Here is a 25,781-nt window from a genome sequence, read left to right on the forward strand (position 1 = left end):
AGTCATACTCGATCAAATATATTATTATAAAATAATCAATTATGAGATGGAAATATAACTTTCCATATATATATATATATACACAGGGTGGGCCATTTATATGGATGCACCTTAATAAAATGGGATTGATTGGTGATATTAACTTCCTGTTTGTGGCACATTAGTATATGGGAGGGGGAAACTTTTTCAAAATGAGTGGTGACCATGGTGGCCATTTTGAAGTCGGCCATTTTGGATCCAACTTTAGTTTTTTCAATGGGAAGAATGTCATGTGACACATCAAACTTATTGGGAATTTCACAAGAAAAACAATGGTGTGGTTTTAACGTAACTTTATTCTTTCATGAGTTATTTACAAGTTTCTGACCACTTAAAAAATGTGTATATAATGTGTAATGGCATGTGATTGCATGGGGGCATCAGGGCCCATGGCATTGGTGGACTGTATATATGTGAATGTACCATGGATGTGGAGACTTATTATGATATTTTAGAGGGACATATAATGCCACCAAGACAATGTCTTTTCCCAGGACAATGCCAATGCTATTGAGTGTGTGTGATTGAGTGTCCTGTCTGCTGTTGTATGGTGCAAAATGCAGAGTTGTATCAGACAACAGTGACCTCATAATGTTGAGCAAGTCTAGTATACAGCAGGAATGAGCAAAAATTATATTTGTAAAACTGCAACATGGGAACATGCCTCTGTCCCAGCTTTTTAAGTGTATTTCAGGCACCAATTTGTAAATGTGTTTATATTTAACAAATTGTATTAAGTTTGTCACAGTTTGAAACCACTGATTTCTGCAAATATTATCCTTTGGTCTATTAAATACATGTTCAAGTGAATAAACAAATAACGGAATTGTCCCAATTTTTCCTGTTTGTTGTTAGAATAACCTTTTTATTGCAATTGCCGCAGAAGGTGCTCAAAATGTCCATCAGATGCTCCTTATAATAAATTAATCAAGCTTATTTATGGTACAACACTTTCAGTTGTGGATGCACAGCTTCCATGGAGAAGCTTGGAATGAAGCCTTTTGAGACTGTGATTAGTTCTCTGTAAGTAGAAACCAGAAAATATCATCCATGTTCAGACTGTTTATTTTGTTCATGATTTGTGTTTTAGCATATAAAAACAATACATGGATATGTTATCAAGGTTAACAAACTTGGTTTTCAGTGGAGGGCTCTCATTTGTTGAATTGTTTCATTGATCAGACAGCCCAGTTCAATACCTGCACCATGTTTACCATGTTTATGTGCACAGAATGTGGTTTTGCATTGATGAAATATGCATAGTAGTCACTGGCAATGTAATCTTGAATACAACTTTATTCCAAAATCTCTATGTAATTTATAGTATTAATGTTACCATCACTGAAGCGTAAGTTACTTTGCCAAGGGCACTGACACAACCCCACAGCATGAAAGACTTTAGTTTTGGACGTGTTGCTGGTATCTGTCTGGGTGGTTCCCTTCTTCTTTAATTTAAAGGATATAATATATAAATTATATATCATTTTTTAAAACACAATAAACATTTTCACATTGTGTGATAGTCTATGCATCCAAGGCTGGAGAAGAAAATGGACACATTGGGACTTCTGGACACATTTAACAAAATTAATTTTGGCCCAGTAAAATTTTACCTGCCATATTTTGTGTGTAAATATTGTACTGTTTATTAAAGGTTTGCAAAATTATTCCTGGCTCCATGTTGTTATATTGACTATAGATGAATGAAGGTTCTTGATGTGGTGCCACCTTAGGATCAAAGATTCAGGATAGGCTTGCACCCTTGCTCTTCACCCACAACAAATTGAATTAATTCACTAATTAACCCACACTAACTGCTGCTTTTGTAACAAATAATGATTACCCTAAACGGTTGACATCACCTTTTTTAAATTAGTTCACTATTTTATTATTTTATCTCTTTACTGAGACCAAATTGGTCCTTTCCCAATTATTTTTTGTACTGTGTTGCTGACCAGAATGTCAGAAAAGAATGTAAATGTAATAATTAAATAAAGGTGACCACACCTAGCATGAAATATATTGTATTTATATTTCTGACATTAAATACATACAAATGACAAAGTAAATTTAAAAATCACTGCCTTTTTTTAATTTGCATTCTCTGTATGATATCAAGGGTGGCACGGTGGTGCAGCAGGTAGTGTTGCAGTCACACAGCTCCAGGGACCTGGAGGTTGTGGGTTCGATTCCCGCTCCAGGTGACTGTCTGTGAAGAGTTGGTGTGTTCTACCCGTGTCCGCGTGGGTTTCCTCTGGGTGCTCCGGTTTCCTCCCATGGTCCAGAAACACACGCTAGTGTGAAATAATAAGTGGTCTTATTATTTCTGTATAAATCAAACAAAGATACATTTTATTGTATTGGACCTGGGGTCCAAGGTTCAATCCTCTTCTTGGTGTGTTCACTACATGTCTGTGTGGGTTTCTTCCCACAGTCCAAAAACAAAGGTTGGCAGATACATTGGCTTATGGTGGATTGGATTATGTGAAACTGTCTACAGTTTTAAGTGGCCGGGTGTGTGAAGCACTGTGATGGATCCATGCCCTTTTCAGGGTATATTTCTGCCATTCATTCAATGATTCCGGGTAATGTACAATACACGTACCAGGATGAAGCGGTGATAGAAGATAAATGAATGAATGAACCAACAAATTAATGAAATTTCAAGCAGTGATTCAACAAACCGTATTATTATACTTAATGAAATTAACTAATGATTAAAGTGAAATTTCTTAGAAGTGTTTAGTTTTTCTGAGTTTCCCCACTTAATCACACTTTACCATGGGAGTTTATTTACTCGTACAAGATATTAGGCAGCCTAAACTTCGCCATTCTCACTATCTCCCACCATTTCTCTTTCCACCAGTCATAAGAAACCAACAGCCAATTTAGAACAAATATTTAGCAGACAGACAAGTAAGCACCAAATGTACTGAGCCAGTTCAGCATCTAAAGAGACATCAAAGATACAAAAATGCATTGATGTTGTATAAGTGCTAGGCGATGTCTAGTCAAAACTGCTACTGCACTGTACTTTTGGAGTTTATTGACACATTCATTTGTGGATCTGGAGCTGATAACCGCCCACAAACTGTGAAATAAAACAACCCATCAATATTTTTTATCTGAAAATCCAAAAACATGGGATAAAATAAGTCAGTCTGATTTTGTGTCTTACGGAGGTAAGATTTTAGCTGGATAACTAGCTAAAATCTCATATTTAAAATGCATGTTATTGGAAAACTAGCTTCAGGCTCATTGCTTGAAAGAATATTTGGTTACCTCGTTGGTAAGACCTAAGTAATAGCTACTTGCTAAATAGTGTGTTAAAGAACAATCTTTGAAAATTTAAAATTGGTCAATTATTTGAGATATTTTGGGTGTAAGTCTACATTCAGTTTTGATGCTAGTGGTATTAATTAATATAAACAACATAATTAATTTTAAAAACATCTTTTATCTTTTGGCATGTGCCCACTTTATCCTACAATAAAGCTACTGTTATATGTTTAGAGTATTATTTATTAATATATATATATTGGGGGTGGGGGGTTCATTATTTAATAACATGTTAAAAAGGGGCAGGCTTCCTCATGTAGAATATAGAAAAAAATCTATGGTATGTATTTATGTGTATATGTATTTATGTATATATGTATGTATCTATCTATTGTGTGGAGTGGTATAGTGCGATGTAACAAAATGAGCTATATCTGTAGTGTAGGAATTGATATGCTTGAAATGAACAGCATTCAGTGTGAGTTCTGAGTCAGCCACAAAACGCTGCTGAAGTATAGCCTGTGTAACAGTGGTGTGAGAGTCAGGGTGCTGTTGCTAAGGTACTGTCAGGAAGACTTTTTCTGCCGCATTGGTGCTTTTCTCTGACAGAAGACCCTGTTCCGCCTGCTATCGTGACTGAGTTTGTTCTTTTTTGGCATCCGCCATCGAGCGTGGCCAACCTCAGGGTCCAGACCACAGGAGGACTAAAGGGAGCCCAGAAATGCTCCCAAAATCCTGGGAAGAGACCAGAGGTACAGATGAATTCACAGAGAAAACTGAACTTCTGAAATGTCCAACAACATCATATTTGCTCATTGGTCTCTTTTGTAAACACATGCTTAATTTTAAAGGCATACTACAAACCCTTTTCTGCTTAACTCCTGTTGGCCTCATCCAGTAGTAGTCTTTTATTGTTTTAAATATCGGTCATTATAAACCACAGAGCCCTTTGGCCACAAGACTAGACCATCAGAAAGTATGATGTAGTTAATTAAAGGTACAGACGGAGTAAATGTCCATTCAAAGGTAGAACACGGACCCTAATTTATAACTGTGTGTACTAAGGGTACATTACATTCACTTCTCCAGAAGGCAAACTGAATATCTGTACACATTTAATTAAATAAATAAATAAACAAAATAAAAAATACACACCTGGGATTTATGAAGTCAATTCAACTTCAAAATCTACATCTTGAAATAAAATATAGTAGTTATGCTCCAGAATGAAATGCTGAGATTCTCACCACTGTGCAGTTAATGCTTGTATTTAAATGTACATTATGTTAGCAGCAGTGTGAAAATATGTGGGGCTTCACTCGTCTCAGCAGAAGCATGTGTTGCTTCCATCCTCCTCCCAGTTTGCTTGTTTCTTGTTATTTAGGGAGTTGTAGAGGGTAGTACTGGCAGCGTCTAAATAGGGTAAAGACAAATTCTGTTAACTGTAACCACTGATATATGACATAACATCATCTGATTGTGTGGTCCCCAAAAACATTTAAAACAGGAGAAATTTGTTTTTGGGACGTTCTGTAATGACTGTAGGGTTTAGGCTTAGCTGTGAGTATTAGTCAACATTATGTAGATGAAGATGTAAATGTTGCTTTAAGGAATACTGAGGAAAAAGTAAAGCAGAGATGGAGAACTGTCTGTAAGGCTGACTGCAGCAGACTCCTCAATACTACGTGTTCCTGAATTATTAATATCCCAGAACAGAAAGTTTGGGGAAAGTGTGCAGTAAGCAGTCACAGTCGAAGACGGGTCTTGGCACAGTCTCTACCAGATGCCTTTGTAGTATGAATATCTGATGGTGTTGTGAGGAAGGGCTCAAGTACGACAACGTTAATACAGAATTCACTGGATGTCTTGATCAGTCTGTGTTGTTGAAATAGTAAAATTGCTGACATGTGGATGGCTCTAATGTTCAGCATCATTGATGCCCACATATTTTGTCTTGAAAGAGTCAAAGTGCAATGCACCAAGGGCAAAAAATACAAAACATTTTTATGTCTCTGTGTTTGTCAATTTTTGGGACAAAATCTTATTTTCTTTAAAACATCAACTGTCCTTCACAAAATGTGGCAATTTACTGAGGCACTGAACAACAAATATGGCCCAAAACTGCTTAAAAATAAAAACCTTGTGCTCAAAGTTAAGAATGTTTTACAGTTGAATTACAATAATCAGTAAACACTCAAAAACAATTTTAAAAGGCAAACAAATACCTGGTGTATGTTATCAATAACTGTTCTCTTGGTTGAGAAGGTGGGCCAACTCTGGGTAGCTCTTTTATAACAAGGAACGTATCTGAACTTACCTAAAGTGAAGGGAAAACTTCTGAACTGCTGTAACATTATTTCTACATTCTGTATGTAACATATTAAATTCTATATCGACTACTGTGTAGTGGCAGCATTTAGAACAGCATCTATTTCAACGTGCCAACAACATTCATTTTTTTATTGACTATCTTCTCTTAAAGGGCGGCACGGTGGTGCAGCAGGTAGTGTCGCAGTCACACAGCTCCAGGGACCTGGAGGTTGTGGGTTTGATTCCCACTCTGGGTGACTGTCTGTGAGGAATTGGTGTGTTCTCCCTGTGTTTGTGTGGGTTTCCTCCCACAGTCCAAAAACACATGTTGGTAGGTTGATTGGCGATTCAAAAGTGTCCGATAGGTGTGAGTAAATGCGAGAGTGTGTGTTGCCCTGTGAAGGAATGGTGCCCCCTCCAGGGTGTATCCCCACCTTGTGCCCAATGATTCCAGGTAGGCTCTGGACCCACCGTGACCCTGAACTGGATAAGCACTTACAGATAATGGATGGATGGATCTTCTCATAAAACATCAGTGGTCATCCTTTGAGCACATCCAGGATTATTTAATACAAGACACAAAATTTCTTCTTATTTTAGCTTTTATTCTGACATACTGACCTGCTACAGTAGCATTGCATAGAATATGACTGATGCAAAAAACATACTTCATTATTTAAACACAACAAAAGCTACAAACCAAGCTACAGAACAGACCAAGCACAGAGTCTGAAAACAATGCAGCTTTAGGGTGCAAAGTCATCAGTTCATTATTTAAAAAAGGTTATTCATATAAAGTTGAACATACTGGTATCATTTGCAAATAGGTCAAACAGCGCTTAATGCTCATATTGCACTTGGGACAAAAGTGACATTTGAGGTTTTTTTCCATCTTACAATTTCAATAGGATAATTCATTAAAACGTCACTAAAATGACTAAAGTATAAATATGACAGAAGTGTTCAAGCTCGTCTTTCTACATCTTTGACAATAACCTGGTTAAAAGGCTATTTATACTGAAACACAGACTTTCTCATTCAAACGGTATAATAACTGTACTTTATGGAACATTGTGCAATTGGTGCTTTACTGTGAATCTTCAAAAGGCAGTCCAATAGTTAAGCTCTGTATATGAAACACATGTGCTCTGAAGCTATACTGACACTGACAGAGTTCCATTCTATCTGTTTCAGTGGAGGAATCAGGCAGCTGCTTGTTGGTAAAGTGACGCAACATTCAATTAAATAGAAGACAATCTTGAGCTAAATGGGGGAAAAAAAAAATAAATAAAATAGAGCCTAAAATATCAATAGACCAATAAAGCTAACGTGCTTCCTTCTAACTTCAATGCAGTTAGTTGTTTAAAAGTGAAAACAGCACAAGGAGCTGCCAAATGAACTGCCTGGTCCAAAGGAAGATTGTCAGAATAAAATAACTAAGAATCCCCACTGTCATTCAAAATGAGCACATTTTTCATATGTTTACAAATACTTTCAATAATAGTCATTTTAAAAATCTCTTCATAATCTGAATGAATTATTTACACACATTGTATAATTATTACTCAGAACAGGTGAAGCAGGCATACTGCTACAAAACAAATCATCCTGGACACAGACAGAATTTTTCCAATCTTAAATAAAAGGTAATAAATTATCTCACCTAATCTGGGGCCTTCAACAGACCCTCAAAAAAAAAAAATAATAATAATAAAATAAAACAGAAACACACTGATGGAAAGAAAATAAAAATACAAATATATTTTTATATGCACATAAACAAAAAAAACAAAACAACCAAGCTTAAAAGCTATACACTTTGATACACAGCTCTCACAATCAAAAATAGACCACTTGAAAAATTCTGCTGGGTGTGATTAAGTAAGTCTCTAGTTTATTGTACATGTTAGCGCAAACTCTTGAGTGTAAACTTCATTAGGGGTCAGATTTCCCTGTGGCTCTGCCTGTCTGTAAAGGGGGTGGGAAGGATGTTTGTGAGCTTGAGTTAAAGGAAGAAAAAGAGAAAAAAAAGTGGCTGCTTACTCTGATAGACAGCACCTGTCAAAGACTGATCTCTAACTCTGCATTTTGCCCATGTTTCTGCAAAATAAAACATTCTTAGCAAAATACAAACGAGTTCTAAATAGATCCAAACATTGGACTCCAGACTAATAACTACTATTAGTTAATATTATTACTTAATATTTTTATTCAATAATTAATGAAATCTATTACATGCCAACTTCTATGAAGCCAATATTGAGGTTATGTAGTAATGGACCCTAGAGCTGTTGAGAGCACTTGGGGTTAAAGAGGAGTTGTTGTTTTTTTTCAATTTATAAAAGTACTTCAGTACTTTGAGACATTTCAGGAGGGAAATCTTGGTAGTGAGAGTCCTGAGAGGGAAGGCCTTTCTACTCTGAGCTGCTTGCAACTCCTCCCCTTGACTAACTCTGATTGGCTGGGAGGAGAATAGAGCACTTTGGGCCTCTTTTTTGGGGGGTGGGGTTTGGCACTGACATACACTAGTGTGCACGCACACACACACAAACACACACACCAGCTGTTGTTGTGAAACTCTCAATGTGGCCTTTTCCACAAGCAAGAGCCTCCGCGTGACAAGAGCTTCGAGCTTTAACCCCCTCCTAATCTCTCCCTCTCTCTCTGGTTCTCCCCACTCTGCTCTTTCCCCTCCCCCTCTACCATCTCCCCTTTCAGTACAAACATGCTTATACCACAGGACTTTTCCAAACTGTACTATAAGACCAGCATACCTGATCATGCCATGCTTTTTTTATGCAGGGATACACCAATTCCCCTTTATTTCCCTCTCAATATTGGTACCTGAGCTCAGCATATCATCTGATACATTGTTCTGGTCTGATATTACTACCATTTCTTTTTCAATCCTGAAATTTGTATAGTTCACTGTGTGGATCTGTTTGTAAAGGCCGGTCAGACTTTTTGGAATTGATCTCTAGTTGTAACTTGGCGTCACTTAAAAAAAAAAAAAAAAAAAAAAAAAAAAAGACAAATTTGATTCAAGTATCACAGCTATGACCAAACATAGGGACCCGTAGGATAAATTCATCAGGCCAATACCCAACGTATTTATGAAGGTCAATATCCACTACTGACTCGGTGCATGCCTATTTTAAATGGAGGGCAGATCTGCTACATCCAGCAACCACACGTTAACAAACAATTAAATACATAGAACAGAAGAGACCAGTGCTACTGGTTTACTTCAACCTGCCCCATACATTTAATGAAATATTAAAATAACTAAGAAAGTGGAGGACTTGGATTCGGCCCCATGTCTGAGGATATACAGTTTAAACATTCTAGCTCGGTCAGCTTGACCACAACACAGGCATCCACAGACATCCACATTTTTTTTTGAATCTCATTTCTGCAGATTCACTGGTCATCTCTGTGAAAGAAGAGAATTTTTAAGAGATTGGAGCAGATGTGTCCAACATCTGAGGACATGGCTTCTTGAGAATCCTACAGAAGCATGAAAAAAAGGACACAATCAGTATAGAAAAAGATATAGAAATAGTGGGGTTAGAGAAACAGGTCCAGGCAAGTCCGCGTGTGTGTCCACAGTGTGCACTTCCACCAAAGCCAGTCTTCGTCCTCCATTGTAGGCACTGAGTTCACATGAGGGGTTCAACAGTATGTGCACATTTGACAATCAAATATGATCTCTTCAAAATAGCTTAAAAATGTCTACATGGAGCACAGGATATCATTTCTTCTCCAGGATCCAGAAAATGGGGAAAAAAAAAAATAAAATGGGACAAAGTCTGAATAGAGTTTCCTTCTTGGTGGCTTTGATCTTAATATTTCTTTCTGAGTGAAGGGAACGTTTGCTGGCTGTCTGACTGGCTAGACTGATATCATAGACCAAGACATTTTCAGTGACTATCATTGTACAGGGAAAAAATTTGCTCTTTTTTTTGTTTTGTTTTTTTTCCTTTTCCTTTTTTGTTTTTTGGAGAGGTAGTGTGAGTGTTGAGTGTGCATGTTATGATACCATAATTAATGACAGTAAATATAATGCTGGACGAATATCCATAGGATCAGTTCATAAAAACAAAAGTAATAAAAGTCTCTTGAGAAAGAATATATCCACCTAGATTCTGTTTTCTTCAAAATCCATAAAAGCGAGTGAATATTCAGTATAAATAAGTCTCGACTGTAATACTTTGTCCTAATTTCTGACGTCCCTGCATATACATCTTAGTTTGCTTAAATACGAAAAAAATGGCTGCCCAAGCTTGCTCAGCTGAAAAGTCAGAATAATGTGCATTCATCCTACAGTAGGTATGTGTCATGCCAGTTTTTTCCCCTTATATAAATATATCAGTTTTTTTGTATAAAAATAAATAAAAAATGCATCTATTTAATTAAACATCATCTTCCACATCCCCTTAAAAACACTGGGATGGCTATTTGAAAGTGGATTGTGTGTTGAGTAGTTCAGGAGCGCACTAGTATCTCCATGATGTGGTCCAGGTCATTGAGGTCAGAGAGGCACAGCTGCAGGGTGTTAGATGTGCAGCTAGAAAAGTTCTTGAGACCTTCATCTGCTGTCCCAGATGCTGTACCACTACCTCGAGGGGCAGGGAATGCTAGAACAGAGATGTCAGATGAATCGTACATAGATGTATCAATGTCCTCAAAGATGTCATCCAGTGCTAGGTCTGTTAGATAGCTGGTGGAATTTGTGATTTCAAAAGAGCCAAACAGTGAATCTGATGGCCTCTCTTCCACCTCAGAGAGGGCGGGATAAAGTGGCTTACTTTCAGCACAGTCTAACTCGCCCTCGCCTTCCTCAACAGATGCTAGGGAGTCAGATGGGGACATTGATCCATTGGACAGTGGAAGGCAGTCTAAGGACACAGGTGGCAGCTCAGGGATGTGGCGTGGGGTGGAGGCATGAAGGAGCAAAGGGACAGGTGGAGCTGAAGGCAAACAGCTTCCACCCTCTAGCCTCATCTCCTGCTGGATCTGCCGGAGGGTGTTGGCCAGAAGGACGGAGCGGTGAAGGCTGGGTTCAGCGTGACTCTGGCAGCTCTGCAGTTTGTCCAGGCACAGGTCCAGTACCAGCTGCCTCTGCTGGGGGTACGATAGGTCCAGCACAGGATCGTCATAGTCACTTAGCTTACGTTTCACACCACGGCCCAGCACGTACCTTAAGTGGAAGAAAGAGGAATGTTTTGAGGCATATTATACATAACAGTGCATGAAGCCAAATAAAACACACAATGTTTACATCACACCACATTTTGCTGCTAAATCAATCCAGGTTTCAAAGGAGACACTGGCTGTTTTGATGAATCAAGGTATTCGCACAGCAAATGTAGGTTATGAATTACAACGTAAGCCAGTCTTTTGCTATTTCAAGACCTATATACTTAAGTGTTAATACAAAGACTTAATGCAAACTTGAAATACATAGCAAGACGAGAATAAAAGTATTTTTCTATATAGTGCAGCTCCTTGCTTATGTATCACAGTTAGGCTATAGGTCTATATATGTTTAGGCTTAAAACTGCTCAGCAGAGTGTCCCCCTCCCCATTAATATTTTTTGGCCAAAAAGGATTTGTAGACCTTCATCTAACAATTACAAGTCACCTGTGTAGGCACAGGCTCACAGTTACTGTACAGTACCTATACCACGATCTAGCTTTGATATTTTGCTTGGTTCAAGCTATTCATTTTGGAGTTAATATTTCATCAATATCTGCTGCACACAAGAACCACTAGTCCTATGATTGGCCATGTCTGCAGCAGGCATAAGAAATCATGGTCTCCACCGGGGGAGCTCTAATCCTCTGCCTTCTGTGATTTGACACTAATATATATAAATTAATATTTAATGTGCTGGAAGCAGGGTAAAAACAGGTCAGTGTAAGGATATGAGCACGTTTGATGAGGTCCTAATTAAGGTGGTCATAATGTTTTGGTCAGAGCTTCTCCAAAACAGGTCTTGGGGGCTGTTCCCAATATGAGGTGGATACTACAATGGGTTAATGGGAGTCAAGGGGTAAGCATGGGCAAATAGCCTCATATGTAGTAAACTGTAATGTAATGTAAATTTCCATCATAGCCTGTATTTATTTTGCCTAACTGCATAACAAGAATTTGCAGATGCTGCTCTAGCAATCAGAACTAGGCCCTTGTCAATGATACTCGGATCTAAGACAAGTATCGTTGTAACGAGAGAATCAACGTTATATAACTCAGCAGGAAGTAGATTTAATATTATGTCTAATCAGGTATACAGTGCCTATAATATAAACTGATATATCTGCAGGTTAAAAACAGGCATACTATATAATACTACTACTGCTAGCCTTTCTTAACAGTAAGAAACTGTTTTGTTTTCCCCCCAAATTTAACATGTTAACGAATATCTTACTATGTTATTTGGGGAAGAGAAATTTGAAATTTTATTTTGTTTATGGTTTTGAACATTAACTCAAATACAAGGAAATACACAGCTGTTTTGTTAATATGACAATTGTATGAGTATTATCTGGTTACTTTGCCTACATAGATCACATATAGAGGGGGCGTAAATGGTAGAGGCTGTCCATCCCTCTCTGCACTCGCTCTAGTGTGGGTGGCTCAGCCTCCTCCATCCATCCATCACGCTGTTGCACGCAGGAAGACATCCCCCGCAGCTCTGGCCACAGACTGCTTCATTTTACTGCAGAGAGCACAGGAAGCCGCCAGAACTCACAGGAGACCTTTCCTTTGTGTTCAGCAATGAGATGGATACGTTTCACAACTTATGTGCTTTGGGATGGTGTTATAGGAATAGCCTGAATCTGAGCTTATTGTGTAGAGATGAGGCTTATTTAGAAACTAAACTCTGTACACCCCGCAGTTACAAATACCTAAGCTGTTTTCCCTTTTATAAGTTAATTGGCCATATAAAAAAACAACAATATTTTTGCACCACTGCTTTAATCAAGATTTGATAATAACGTTTTGTGACCATTTATTTAAAAAAGAAAACCCACACTGAAACAGTAAGCTCATGGCAAATGAACTTAGCTAAATCAAAAATAAAATTCATTATAACCATTCATTCTACAAGCCCACTCATCATAGTATGAGGTAGAGGTTTTAACACGACAGTGATAATATAAAGAGTGCACTATTTGAGAAGAATTTTTGTCTGAACACAGTCTGTATGTCTGTTTTGCAGTTCTTAAGTGTGTCACGGCTAGGCTAGTTGTTATATAATCATCCACACCAGCACTGCACGGCTGGCTCATTCCCTTTCAGCTCTATAGGTACTACATCTTCACCTCACAGAAGTCATAAGACATTGAAAGGACACCTATATTCCTGTATGGTCCTGTATATTGGTTAGCTGAATTCCAGAAAGAACACACGATAAACTTGGAGAAGAAGCAGCACAGTCTGCAGCTTGTCTCTGTCAGCAACAGCAAGCTATAAATGGAACAGGAGCACACTGAACACCAAGTCTACTGCAAACCAACACATTACACCAGGATTTACAGTAGAAAGAAGAGGCCATTAGAGCTGAAAATATATATTTTTTGTTGTTTTCATTCCATCTTAGGGCCATGAGTTTTCCGGACATTAGTTAAACGCAAGATAAATCCCCAGATTTTTGCCATGGTCCAAATAAACCTGTGACTTCACAGGTGTGGATGTCGCTAGGTCCCTCAAGGTAGCAACTGTGAAACCGTGATTCAAATTGGCTCTCTGTCATTAGACTGGCCTCTTTGGTCTGCTTACCATGGCAACGGCGACGGATGAGAGGCTGAGGCTTGAGTGGCACAGAGTCTGCTCCATGCTCCCTCTCTCAAAAAAAAAAAAAAAAAAAAAAACCACAACAACACACAACACTAACAGGACCATCAAAGTGGGAATAACACAATGGAAGAAAAGGCTGCGGTGGAACTGAGTCTGCTTGTTACAACACAAATTTATATCATTTTTTCCCAGTTACTCAGTTATTTAGTTGTTTTCAGTAAGATAAGGCCACTATCTATTAGTGGATTGAGAATAAATAATATTAGGAATTCCCTCCTAAAGCACTGACCCAACATTAATCTGCATGACAGGACATTATGACCTCTAAAAATTATTGCGGTATAATAGGCTACATTAAATATACAACATCTATCTCAACAATTTAACCCTTTGCTGCATACCATCACAGCATTATGACAACTCCTCCAGTCACTACTATGTTTCATTTAACTAAACTGTGTTTAACTGTACAAGTCCCGCTAAGACTGCTATGTGTTAAAAAAAAACAAAAAACAAACAAGAAATAAAAGCAAGGTACATGCAAATATGTAATAGAAATTAAGTGATAGTGAAGTAAATAAACATGCCTGGCTGCATAGGGGACTGGAAGGGAACATATACCACAAGTTAGCATGCTTTGGTCAAAATACCAGAAGGATCAAACAGCATATTTTTCCCCATCTAAACGGCCCAATTCTGAACGGCCGGTTTCAGCACCTGTTCCTTTAAACGAGAATGAGCCACAGCTCACACACAATGTGAAGCCGCTGCATCGGGTGAGGCACAAGGATGGTTTGTTCTACCTCTTCCTTTTCTGCTTGTTTTCACCAGTCCTACACTGTTCTATTCTCCATTCTTGCTTTGGCTACATCTGCACTGTGTTAGGAGTGGCACAAAATCATAACCACTCATTTTATTTGGATACTGACTTTACTGAGAATTTAAAAAAAGGGAGCTGGTGAATAAAAATGCCATCTTTTGCTATTAGACTGTTCAGTTTTGGTTATATGAAATTGATTATGAGAGATGATTGATACAAACATGTCTCATTCTCTGGCCCAAGAGTATGGTCTGGATGGGTAGGTGAATGTGTGAGAGGTATATGTAATATGTATGTATAGCTTTGTACTGCGTGCGTCCATCAGAAGGCAAAATCCATAGACATGAGCAAGAGAATTGAAATTCCAAAGCTAGATTCATGCAGGTAGCTTAAAACACATAGATGACAAAATATGTAGTGCATTATATTATCTATATAGCCATTTGCCTTCCACAAAATAAATCTCCTTTTCCATTTATTGGGTTTTGACCCCCTCTAAAGGTCTGAATGACTGGCAGAAGAAATACACTAATCTAAATAAATAAATATAATTTTTTTCCCTATTACACTCCGATGTTACAGGAGTATGTGAGTGAATCAAAGTTTGATGAATGTGCCCCCTGTATAATGTGTTCCTGCATTGCGCCCAGTTATTCAACACAACCCTAACAGAATGAAGCGGATACAGAAAAATGACACCCCCATAGTAATACTGAAATCTAAAAGAGGTGACAAGCCCTGGAACAAGATTAACCTTGGAATTGTGATGTGTGTAATGTTTAGCACAAATACAAAGTTTCATCTAAATACTTGAAAAGATCATGTAAAAGTGCCTCAAGAGTTTAACATATCCTGTGCATTTACAACTGCTATGATATTAGTCTGGTTACAAGTGTCAACATTGCACAATAAGGATGACAGATTGATAATTAACCTATAGCCTACTTAAAAAATAATAATAAAACATCCAGACTGAACATATGAAAACAGCACCACTCTAAGGTATCAAACTGTAACCCCCCCAATAATAAATCATACACGGATGTTACAAATGTGAACACTAACATGTTGGATTACACCACACTGATGCTGCCTCAGATCCAGTTTAATAGAGCCCTGCACACTACACATTAACATAACCACATACAACTATAGTACATAAGAAAGTTAATATAGCTACATTTATCATGTTCAGCAACAAACAACAAAACACTGACCTGAGCCCACAGTCTGGGCTTATTTTAAGGCATAACACAAGATAAAACATTTGCTTTTAGGCTTGCTGCTATTCACCAGTTTGGTCACTTAGCCTTTCCCACCATGAGAAAAGGAAATGGCTGCCACTGTCAGACCCAGGCATTTGCACAGTTAAAGCAGAGCCCTGCAAACCTTTTATTACTGTGAAATCTTCCATAACTATGTGGCATACTAGGGAGAATGCAAAAATATAAATATATTATACTGACGACTACAAATACAAAGTCATCAGTATAGAATGCAGAGTGAGAGAGTGAGTGAGCAAGAGAGAGAGAGAGAGAGAGAGAGAGAGAGAGAGAGAAAGAGACACAAACAAGAAATGCAAAGTCTGATAACACTGAAAAAGAATGTTTGCAAAAGTGCTGTGGATGGTCAGAAACAGAAAAGAAGAGAAAGTATAAACATGTGTTTTATTGTTTTTCTTTAAGTTCTAAGACCACTACTTCCTACTGTATTTGACTATTGCTTTTTGAAGGACATGTTTACTGTTTTCAAAGACATATGGTCTGACATTACGTTGTTTATTAATTCAACTAGATTTGCAAACCTACACTAATAAATGCAATTCCACACAATGCCAATTCTAGTGGATCTAGTTCCAAAATTATAAAGTTCAAAATGTGTACAAATGATAGAGTAGCAATAGTTTTAAAACTATTGGCATTATTAATTATTTTAAATTAGTAAATTGACGTGATAGATTCGGCCCAAGAGAAAGAGGTATAAAAGCAGTTCCCATAAGTGACAATAAAGAGCAATGTCCAAAGATCTAAATGTCTCTTAGGCTACTTACAGAAAGTTACTACACACTACAACTACAAATGTGTAGCCTGAGACACTTCTTAGGAGTATTACAAAAGAATGTTGCCCTAGAAATATCACCACCACTGTAAAGGTATGTGAGTCAGTATATTTCTCTAAAATGTGTAATTTCACCCTCAAAAAAACACCTAAACCTGAATGACTTTGCTTAAATCTCAATGAATTTACAGGAATTGACAAATCTGTGGAACTCACATTAAAATTTAATTTTTGCTAACCATTAATGCTCATCTAATCTGTCAGAGGAAAAGAGCACAGCTATGAAGGAGCTGCACAAAAGAGAAAGGTTAAAGAAAGACTGAAACGAGGAGGGCAACGAGTGCTGTTGACAGACTGAGTACAAGTGAAGGAGTGGGAGGAAAAATGTCTAACTAAACCTGACTAAACCAATAGGAAGGAAGGCCAGTTGAGCGGAAGGTCTTAATTTGGGCATCAGCAGTGCACAGAGACAGTGAGTCACAAGTGGTGAGGCAGGAGGTTAGTCACTTTACCTAGAGACAGACTCCATTAGTCTCTAGTTAGATCTAGAAGAAGATGCTGAAATTCCTAGCTTAGTCCACAGTGGGTTGACATAAATATTTCGCTTAGTCAGCTATTACTTCAGGCAAGTATAGGTAAGCTGTATAGTGCCATGGTTAAAGCTGTTGCATGTAAAAATGTCTCAAATTCTTCACAAACATTTAACAACATCCTTGACTGTGGGGAACAGCAATTCTCTCTGGTTTGTTTACTTACAGACGTTCCTTCTATTTTAAGATGGAACCGTATATTTGAGGAGAAAAATGACTGTTGTTTGTATGTGGCTTAAGTTTAACTTGTCTGTGAGTTTTTATTCAGTGTTTGAACGACTGTCAGGAGAGCTAGCAAATGGTGAGTGTTTTCTAAAGTGTTTTTTATTTATTTATTTAAATCATGAACAGTATCTTTTAGACTTAGTTGTGGGGTTTTAATAAGCTAGTAAACATATCATGAGTGAAAGAAGCAATGAACACCAATGGCTGATCATTTCCAATTACAAACTGCTGTTTCAAAGACAGTCTCAAACTGGAAAACTCTGTCCAAAAAAATTCTGTCAACTTGTTCGGTGTTTGAGCTGCAGTTGAGTGGCAGAGGGGTAGGCAGAGAAAGGTAAGGAACAGTGGCATATACGTACATCTGTGCATGCCGAAAAAAAGCTGAATAAGCAAAAGAGCATCTAAGCGAATAAGTAAAAGAACATTCCAATCTGTAAATTTGATGAACGCATGACTATTTGGGGGTTTATTGATGACCAGATAGGAACTTTAATATAAGGAGTGTCCTCTTGGAAACTTAGAAGGAAAGGTTTATATCCTGCAAATATCAAAAATCTTAAGCTTCTGCAGTTTTGTCTTTAACAGTAGCCACAGAAAAAAAATAGTTTAAGGTACATGAAAAGTGAGACTTATTATTGATCATCAAAATATCTTGATTTTGCACCTTTTAATACAAATTACAGCTTTCTTTCTTTATGTTAACATATTACTTTCTACAATATAAATTGTGGACAGTGCAAAAAGTAACATTATAAATGTAGCATGTGATATATTTCTTTCCAATTAAGCTTATTGCAATACCTAAGGAAAACTAGTAATACCATGTTCCCTTGCATTAATCGCATTTTACTTAGAAAATCAACAAAATCCATAAGACAGATTTAACCAGGGGTGTCCAAACTTTATTCCCCATTCGACTGTACATAAGGAGAAAGTAGTGGTCACGTTTTTAAAGCCCTCGGAGGTGGTCAAAAGTATCCTATTACCCAACAGATCCAACGAGTCTGAAGTTGGCGTTTATTCTAATTTCCCGTTCCACCTTAAATGGCGCATCAGTTACAATGGATCATTTAAGGTGGAACGGACAATTCGACTAAGAAGTCAACTTCAGTGTCGAGCTGATTAATGCTTGGTTACACTACAACAACTAAAGCTAGAGAGCAAGCCAAAGACCTAATAAATGTGGTTCTGGGTTATTATTGTACATATATACTGTTTAGTCTCACAAACCTAGCTAGTGATAACGTTATAGGTACATGACCGTGCGAGCTGTAACCTAACTGTATTGTCTTCAGAGAGGCAATTAACTTTGGTCTGACTGGGACAGAGGTTCAGTACGAAGTTTAAAAATGTGTTGTTGTTTTTTTTTTTTTTTACCTTGATAAGGAATATACATCTCCTTCACCAGGCTCAACTTCCTTCTTGAGCGCGGTTACAGTGGAGCCCACGTCCAGTCGACACATCGAGCCACCGTGAAACCCTTTCTTCCTTTTCATGGACGTCTCCAATGATAAAATATCCCTTTGACCCATACCATAATGTTTGGCGAAAATCAAGTTTGCCCAACAGCTTGTGTGTCCGCAGAAAAGTGTGGCAAACTCCTGAAAAACAGCAAAGTAAGTGTTAGTCACCAGACAAATTCATCGTTTCCTCAGCTTAGCGGTGGGAGTCGATACATGTGTCGATTCTCTAATTCAGAAATTGAGAATCGACTCCAAAGCTTTGGAATCCATTCAAGTTTACAGTAGAAGTGGATAATATGAAAATATTTTAGCTGCCGTGATATACTTGATGTTGAGATTAAATTTCTAATTGTGATAAAAACATTTCACGTTGTGAACATTGCTGGTAATTAATAAACCAAAAAGAATATTTCTATTTATTTTTATTCAATGCAGCTGGTGAAATACTGAATTTAAAAACACTGATGGTCGTTAGCTATTAAAATGTTCAACCACTGGTACACGGGGTCTCGTTAAAATCTGTTATGATTGCCTAGAAGGTCCAAGTAAACAACCCCATTCTGCCACAATACACACATCAACAGGACTAACCATATTACTTGATTTCACATACGAGTACATGCAAAGGTAATAATCTCCACGTTATCCAAAGTTGTTACATATACCCTTTATATTGTTGGGCGAATCAATATAACTTAATAATCCAGCAAGTCCAGAAGTATGTCCTAGTTCTCTGACAGAAAATAACTATCATATTATTTAGCACAAATCACCTGGAGATACTTTTGCCCAAACAGTCTGCTGAACCACCAAACAATAGCAACTAGTGCTAAGTAAATCGTCAAACGAAACCAGAAAATATTGGCTGGTAAACACGTGCTCACCTCAAGGAGGAGCAGAGAAGAATCAGTCAGGCTGCTTTTCCAGCCTCCATGTCGTTAACTTATCCAGTAAATTAACTCCAAAGTACGATTTACAAACTGCAACTTCACACGTTGCTGTGGCCAAATGCAGTGATAGTCTCAGCACTTACTTGAAAACGTCCTTCTCTACGTTGTTTCCTATCGGGATTATCAAAGTGATTCGATTCCAACAGCGAGACTGAAAAACCGGAGTCGACTCCAATATTTCTAGAAGCGAACAGCTCTCGAACGCAAGCTACAGAAGTAGGCGAAAGTAAAACAAATAACAAATCAGATGTCTTCGTGTTGTCGCTACATTCTCTCAGTGTACCTCTGTCAGCCTTTCTTGGTCAGTAAATCGTAAATTCGACTTTTAATCCGAAGATTGCCCAGTATTCGCAACAGAAAGAGCCGACCGTTAAAACCAAGCGAACTACGAGCAATCGGAACTCTCGCCGTAGTGAAGAAGCTACGCGAAGCGAGCTCAGCTGATTGACGCTCGTCAGCTGGGAGAGATTTTATTGGTCCAATCAAATCTCAGGCCCGCCTAGTAACTGCGTAGGATTGGCTGAGCCTTTTTCCTTCTCCCCGCCTTCTCGAGGCCGAATGATCTTTCATTAGTCTGTTGTATCTGAGGCCCGCCTAGTAACTGCATCTGATTGGCTGATGGGCCTGTTCTTGGGCCCACCCTTCGAGCCTCCCTGTTCATTCGCTCCCTCGCTGTGTCCACTGACTAAAAACGTGACTTCCTGAAAAACAGCAAGCAGCACGAAGGCACCGTGTGCTTTAAAGAATATCAGCCATATAGCGGCTTTTAAAGCGTTTGTTTGGTATGTTAACGGTTTAAACAGACCTTGGAATAGTAACGAGTTGTCTGTATTTTAATTTATCTATGACCTGCATACAGTGGATTGAAAACTCTTCAGGCCCAGCTGCAGATTAAAGATCTATAGAAATATATGGTATTGAATATAATACGCTGCGAATATGCATATATGCTGTAATTATGTGTACTATACAGAGAATAGAATTATGTAGGGATAGAGATTATATATGAAACTCTATCATGATTTATATTATCTCTACAAAAATATAGAATTCCTAAGAATTAGTTTCTGATTCCCTGGAATAAAAATCCTATACATTCCTACGTTAAAGGTACCTTTTTTATTTTAGGTAATATACTTACACTTTGGCTCCACTCTTACTTTCCTGCTGTCGTGCTTTACTTCGTGGGCCCCGGCTGGGGATTTAAAAAGTGACGTAGGTAGGCACGACTGAGGATGACGTCAACTACATGCTAAGAGAAAGTCAGTGAAAAAAAAAACCCTGCAGCGTTTAACCATATATTTCTGCAAATAGCTGATTATTTTTGGCTGTGTTCAAATGATATAGTACAATAAAAATAATAATAATAAAAAACCGATATGCATGTTTTTAATTGGACAGCGACTATATTTCAAACAAGAATTATAAATAAGCTTCTTTTACTGATTTAGTCCAGCACAGTATATTAAATGTTCCTGTTCTTAGATGTCTGTAATGTTGCTGGTGCACGGTATATGCCTCAGCTTATATCATGATGCATGTATGAATGTCTTCAGGTATAATTGTACTATATTTGTGTCATATTGACAGTTTAATAGTAATGCATACATATCAAAGCTTTTTTATTATTTATAAGTCCCCATTCGGACTGTGATTAAACTCCGAAAAATCTATTCATCAATTTGTTTAAATACACTTCTAAAAAAGAAAGTCCCCTATTCCTTTATAAAATGCTTAGATGTAACTAAAAATGTCCCTTCCTTCTAGTACATGTGGCTCTATGAATTTACAATTAGCCTAAACCTCTATCTTCAGTTATCTCTCCACTGCTTGCTGGCAGCTTGGAAGCACTATTCTGCAAGTTGATAGGACTGGTTCCTTAGGTTTATGATGTAAAGCTCCCTGGTGCGCTTAATTCAACTGTTTTAGATTGTGTTTGAAACACTGCAGTTTCAAAGCACAAATGCTCAGTCAATTCAAAATTGGTTTGCTGCATGTTGTTTTCTAATGTAATGCATTCCATAATTATGTTAAAATGGTAATGTTGTAGATCTTTACATTTATATAAAAGAAACAACAGGTTTAAGTGAAATCAACAATTTGACTCTCCTCCTATAGCTTAAGAGGTATTCCAGTCCCAAGATTCAGAATTCACAGTTCTCTGTAATGGATTTACAGGTATTTATTCAACAGTATACATTCATTCATTATCTGTAACCGCTTATCCAATTCAGGGTCGTGGTGGGTCCAGAGCCTACCTGGAATCATTGGGCGCAAGGCGGGGAATACACCCTGGAGGGAGCGCCAGTCCATGAATGAATGAATGAATGAATATTCAACAGTATTCAAATCACAACAAAACCCAGCATTCGTTATTCAAACACATCATACGACCACTGGGAATCCATATTTGTCAAATAATCCTGCCTGTCAACTTAGCCTCCAGACACTTGGCTCCAAACTTGACTCAGTTTGGTTTTCTTAAGTAGCACATGTCTCTCTTGTAATATAATATAAGTTAGTCATGTATATACAGTCATGGCCAAAAATGTTGGCACCCCTGAAATTTTTCCAGAAAATGAAGCATTTCTCCCAAAAAATTATTTACCATTTACACGTTTTTGTATACACGTTTATTTCCTTTATGTGTATTGGAACAAAACTATAAACAGAAAAAAGCTAAAATGAACATAATTTCATGCAAAACTGAAAAAAAAAAAATGGGCCAGACCAAATTATTGGTTGCACACCTTTTGGAAAAAATAACTGAAATCAATCACTTCCTATAACTATTAACAAGCTTCTTACACCTCTCAACTGGAATTTTGGACCACTCTTCTATTGCAAACTGCTCCTGGTCTCTCAAATTTGAAGGGTGCCTTCTCCCAACAGCAATTTTAAGATCTCTCCACAGGTGTTCAATGGGATTTAGATCCGGACTCATTGCTGGCCACTTCAGAAATCTTTTTGAAGTATGTTTGGGGTCATTGTCTTGCTGGAAGTCCCATGACTTGGACGCAAACCCAGCTTTCCAACACTTGGCTCTACATTGTGAACCAAAATCCTTTGGAAAGATTTAGATTTCATGATGCATTGCACACAGTCAAGGGAGGCAGCAAAACAGCCTCAAAACATTTTTGAACCTCCACCATATTTGACTGTAGGCTCTGTGTTCTTTTCTTCGTAGGCCTCATTCTGTTTTTAGTGAACAGCAGAATGATGTGTTTTACCAAAAAGCTCTATCTTGGTCTCATCTGTCCACAAGACGTTTTCCCAGATGGACTTTGGCTTACTCACATACATTTTGGCTGCAGTCTCATGTTATCCTGGGTCTCCTGCCATAGCGTTTCATTTCATTCAAATGTCGACAGATAGTTCATGCTGACACTGATGCATGCTGACACTGAAGCCTGAGCTTGCTTGAATTTCTTTGGAATTTGATTAGGGCTGCTTATCCACCATCTGGACTATCCTGCATTGCAACTTTTCATACATTTTTCTATTTCGTTCCCATCCACGGAGATTAGCTACAGTAGCATGGGTTGTAAACTTCTTGATTATGTTGCGCATCATGGACAAAGGAACATCAAGATGTTTGGAGAAAGACTTGTAACCTTAAGATTGTTGAGATTTTTTCCACAATTTTGGTCCTCAGACTGTTCTCTTCTCCTCTTTCTGTTCTCCATGCTTAATGTGGCACACACAAACACACAGTGTTTAAGATTAAGGTCAACCTCTCTCCTTTTTATCTGGTTTCTGGTGTGATTTTTATTCTGCCCACACCTGTTACTTGCCATAGGTGAGTTTAAACGAGAACCACAACCTTGTCTGGCCTATTTTTGGAGTTTTGCGTGAAATAATGTAAATTTTGCCTCTTTTTCTCTGATTTCTGTTTTGTTCCAATACACACAATGGAAATAAACACCTGTATAACAAAACATGTGTAATCGCAATATTTTTCTGGAAAATGACTATATATATATACAGGGGTTGGACAATAAAACTGAAACACCTGTCATTTTAGTGTGGGAGGTTTCATGGCTAAATTGGAGCAGCCTGGTGGCCAATCTTCATTAATTGCACATTGCACCAGTAAGAGCAGAGTGTGAAGGTTAAATTAGCAGAGGGTAAAAGCACAGTTTTGCTCAAAATATTGCAATGCACACAACAGTATGGGTGACATACCAGAGTTCAAAAGAGGACAAATTGTTGGTGCACGTCTTGCTGGCGCATCTGTGACCAAGACAGCAAGTCTTTGTGATGTATCAAGAGCCACAGTATCCAGGGTAATGTCAGCATACCACCAAGGCGGACGCAAGAGGAAGCTGTCTGAAAGGGATGTTCGAGTGCTAACCTGGATGGTATCCAAAAAACATAAAACCACGGCTGCCCAAATCATGGCAGAATTAAATGTGCACCTCAACCCTCCTGTTTCCACCAGAACTGTCCATCGGGAGGTCCACAGGATCAATATACATGGCCGGGCTGCTATAGCCAAACCTTTGGTCACTCATGCCAATGCCAAACGTCAGTTTCAATGGTGCAAGGAGTGCAAATCTTGGGCTGTGGACAATGTGAAACACGTATTGTTCTCTGATGAGTCCGCCTTTACTGTTTTCCCCACATCCAAGAGAGTTAAGGTGTGGAGAAGCCCCAAAGAACCGTACCACCCAGACTGTTGCATGCCCAGAGTGAAGCATGGGGGTGGATCAGTAATGGCTTGGGCCGCCATATCATGGCATTCCCTTGGCCCATTACTTGTGCTAGATGGGCGCGTCACTGCCAAGGACTACCGAACCATTCTGGAAGACCATGTGCATCCAATGGTTCAAACATTGTATCCTGAAGGCGGTGCCGTGTATCAGGAAGACAATGCACCAATACACACAGCAAGACTGGTGAAAGATGAACATGAAAGTGAAGTTGAACATCTCCCATGGCCTGCACTTTCACCAGATCTAAATATCATTGAGCCACTTTGGGGTGTTTTGGAGGAGTGAGTCAGGAAACGTTTTCCTCCACCAGCATCACGTAGTGACCTGGCCACTATCCTGCAAGAAGAATGGCTTAAAATCCCTCTGACCACTGTGCAAGACTTGTATATGTCATTCCCAAGACGAATTGACGCTGCATTGGCTGCAACCATACTAATAAATTATTGTGGTGTAAACCCAGGTGTTTCAGTTTCATTGTCCAACCCGTGTTTATATATATATATATATATATACTTTCTGCCAAATAAAAACAAATTGATAAGAAAGGTACTTACCTAAGACAGGTAAGATAGATAGCTGGTTACCATGGTAACTTGAGCATTAATCTGGCTGTGTCTTCCTTTTAAAATTAGCTCCTTTATTCATATATTTTCTGTAAAAGTTTATGCTGTTCTGGGTTGTATTGGGTCCAGAGCTTACACAGAATTACTGGAAGCATAGAACATACCCTGGAGGTGCATCAGTCCATCACACCAGTGGGCTATTTCACAAAGCCAATTCACCTATTTTGGACTGTGGAAAGAAAAAAAGGGCACCCAGAAGAAACCCGCACAGACACAGAGAGAACACACTGAAGTCCTCACAGGTGTGAAGCAGGGACTGAACCCAGCACTGAGATTATAGGGCTGTCTGGCAGTGACACTACCTGCAGTGTTTCTATGTGACCAATAAAAAGGTCTTTCTTGGTGAGCATTCATTCATCGTCTATAAATGCTTCATTCTCCTCATTCTTGATGGGTCTAGAGCAGGGGTGGGCAATCTTATCCGCAAAGGGCCGGTGTGGCTGCTGGTTTTTGTTCCAACCAACCAGGAGGTCACATGATCATTTGTTTTACTCAAGCCAACTAATTAAAAGGAGTGAAATCAGGTGTGCTTGAGCCTGAATGGACTTAAATCCAGCAGCCACACCGGCCCTTTGCGGATAAGACTGCCCACCCCTGGTCTAGAGTCTACCTGGTGTCATCGGGTACAAAGCTCTTGGTGAACAGTAATTCCTTAATATTCACCCATTATTCTGGCACTAGACAATTTTATACAGCGTTAAGAGGCTGAAATAATCATATGGGAAATCCTAAATAAATAAAGTGATAATTTATAGTTATGTAACTTACTGGCTTAATTTAGGTGCTGACAGACAGAGATCAATAACCCTATTATTGAATCAACCCTGTTATTGAATAATCCTAATCCCAGTAAATGTAAGCATAAGGGAAAAATGGCACACAGGAAAATACAATAAATTGTACCT

General features: G+C 38.4%; 1 protein-coding gene across 1 annotated transcript; it reads right to left on the reverse strand.

Annotated features, from left to right (window-relative positions):
- Window positions 1-6,221: 6,221 nt before the first annotated feature.
- si:dkey-177p2.6 (uncharacterized protein LOC568712 homolog) lies at window positions 6,222-19,925 on the reverse strand. Its single transcript, XM_066676014.1, has 3 exons — window positions 19,473-19,925; window positions 18,503-18,726; window positions 6,222-10,828 (listed from the first exon to the last, which is right to left on the reverse strand). The coding sequence occupies exons 2-3, from the start codon at window positions 18,655-18,657 to the stop codon at window positions 10,114-10,116; spliced, it is 870 nt and encodes a 289-aa protein (XP_066532111.1). The 5' UTR covers window positions 18,658-18,726; window positions 19,473-19,925; the 3' UTR covers window positions 6,222-10,113.
- Between the last annotated feature and the right edge of the window lie 5,856 nt (window positions 19,926-25,781).

This window comes from Hoplias malabaricus, chromosome 7, assembly GCF_029633855.1.
Source record: "Hoplias malabaricus isolate fHopMal1 chromosome 7, fHopMal1.hap1, whole genome shotgun sequence".
NCBI lineage: Eukaryota > Metazoa > Chordata > Actinopteri > Characiformes > Erythrinidae > Hoplias > Hoplias malabaricus.

Bases quoted from the DNA above. Each gene is read 5' to 3' on its own strand.
- si:dkey-177p2.6 (XM_066676014.1), bottom strand. From the start codon at position 18,657: ATGGGTCAAAGGGATATTTTATCATTGGAGACGTCCATGAAAAGGAAG. The intron at 10,829-18,502 runs GTAAAAAAAAAA...CTTCCACTTAAG, and splicing joins GATGTATATTCCTTATCAAG to GTACGTGCTGGGCCGTGGTG.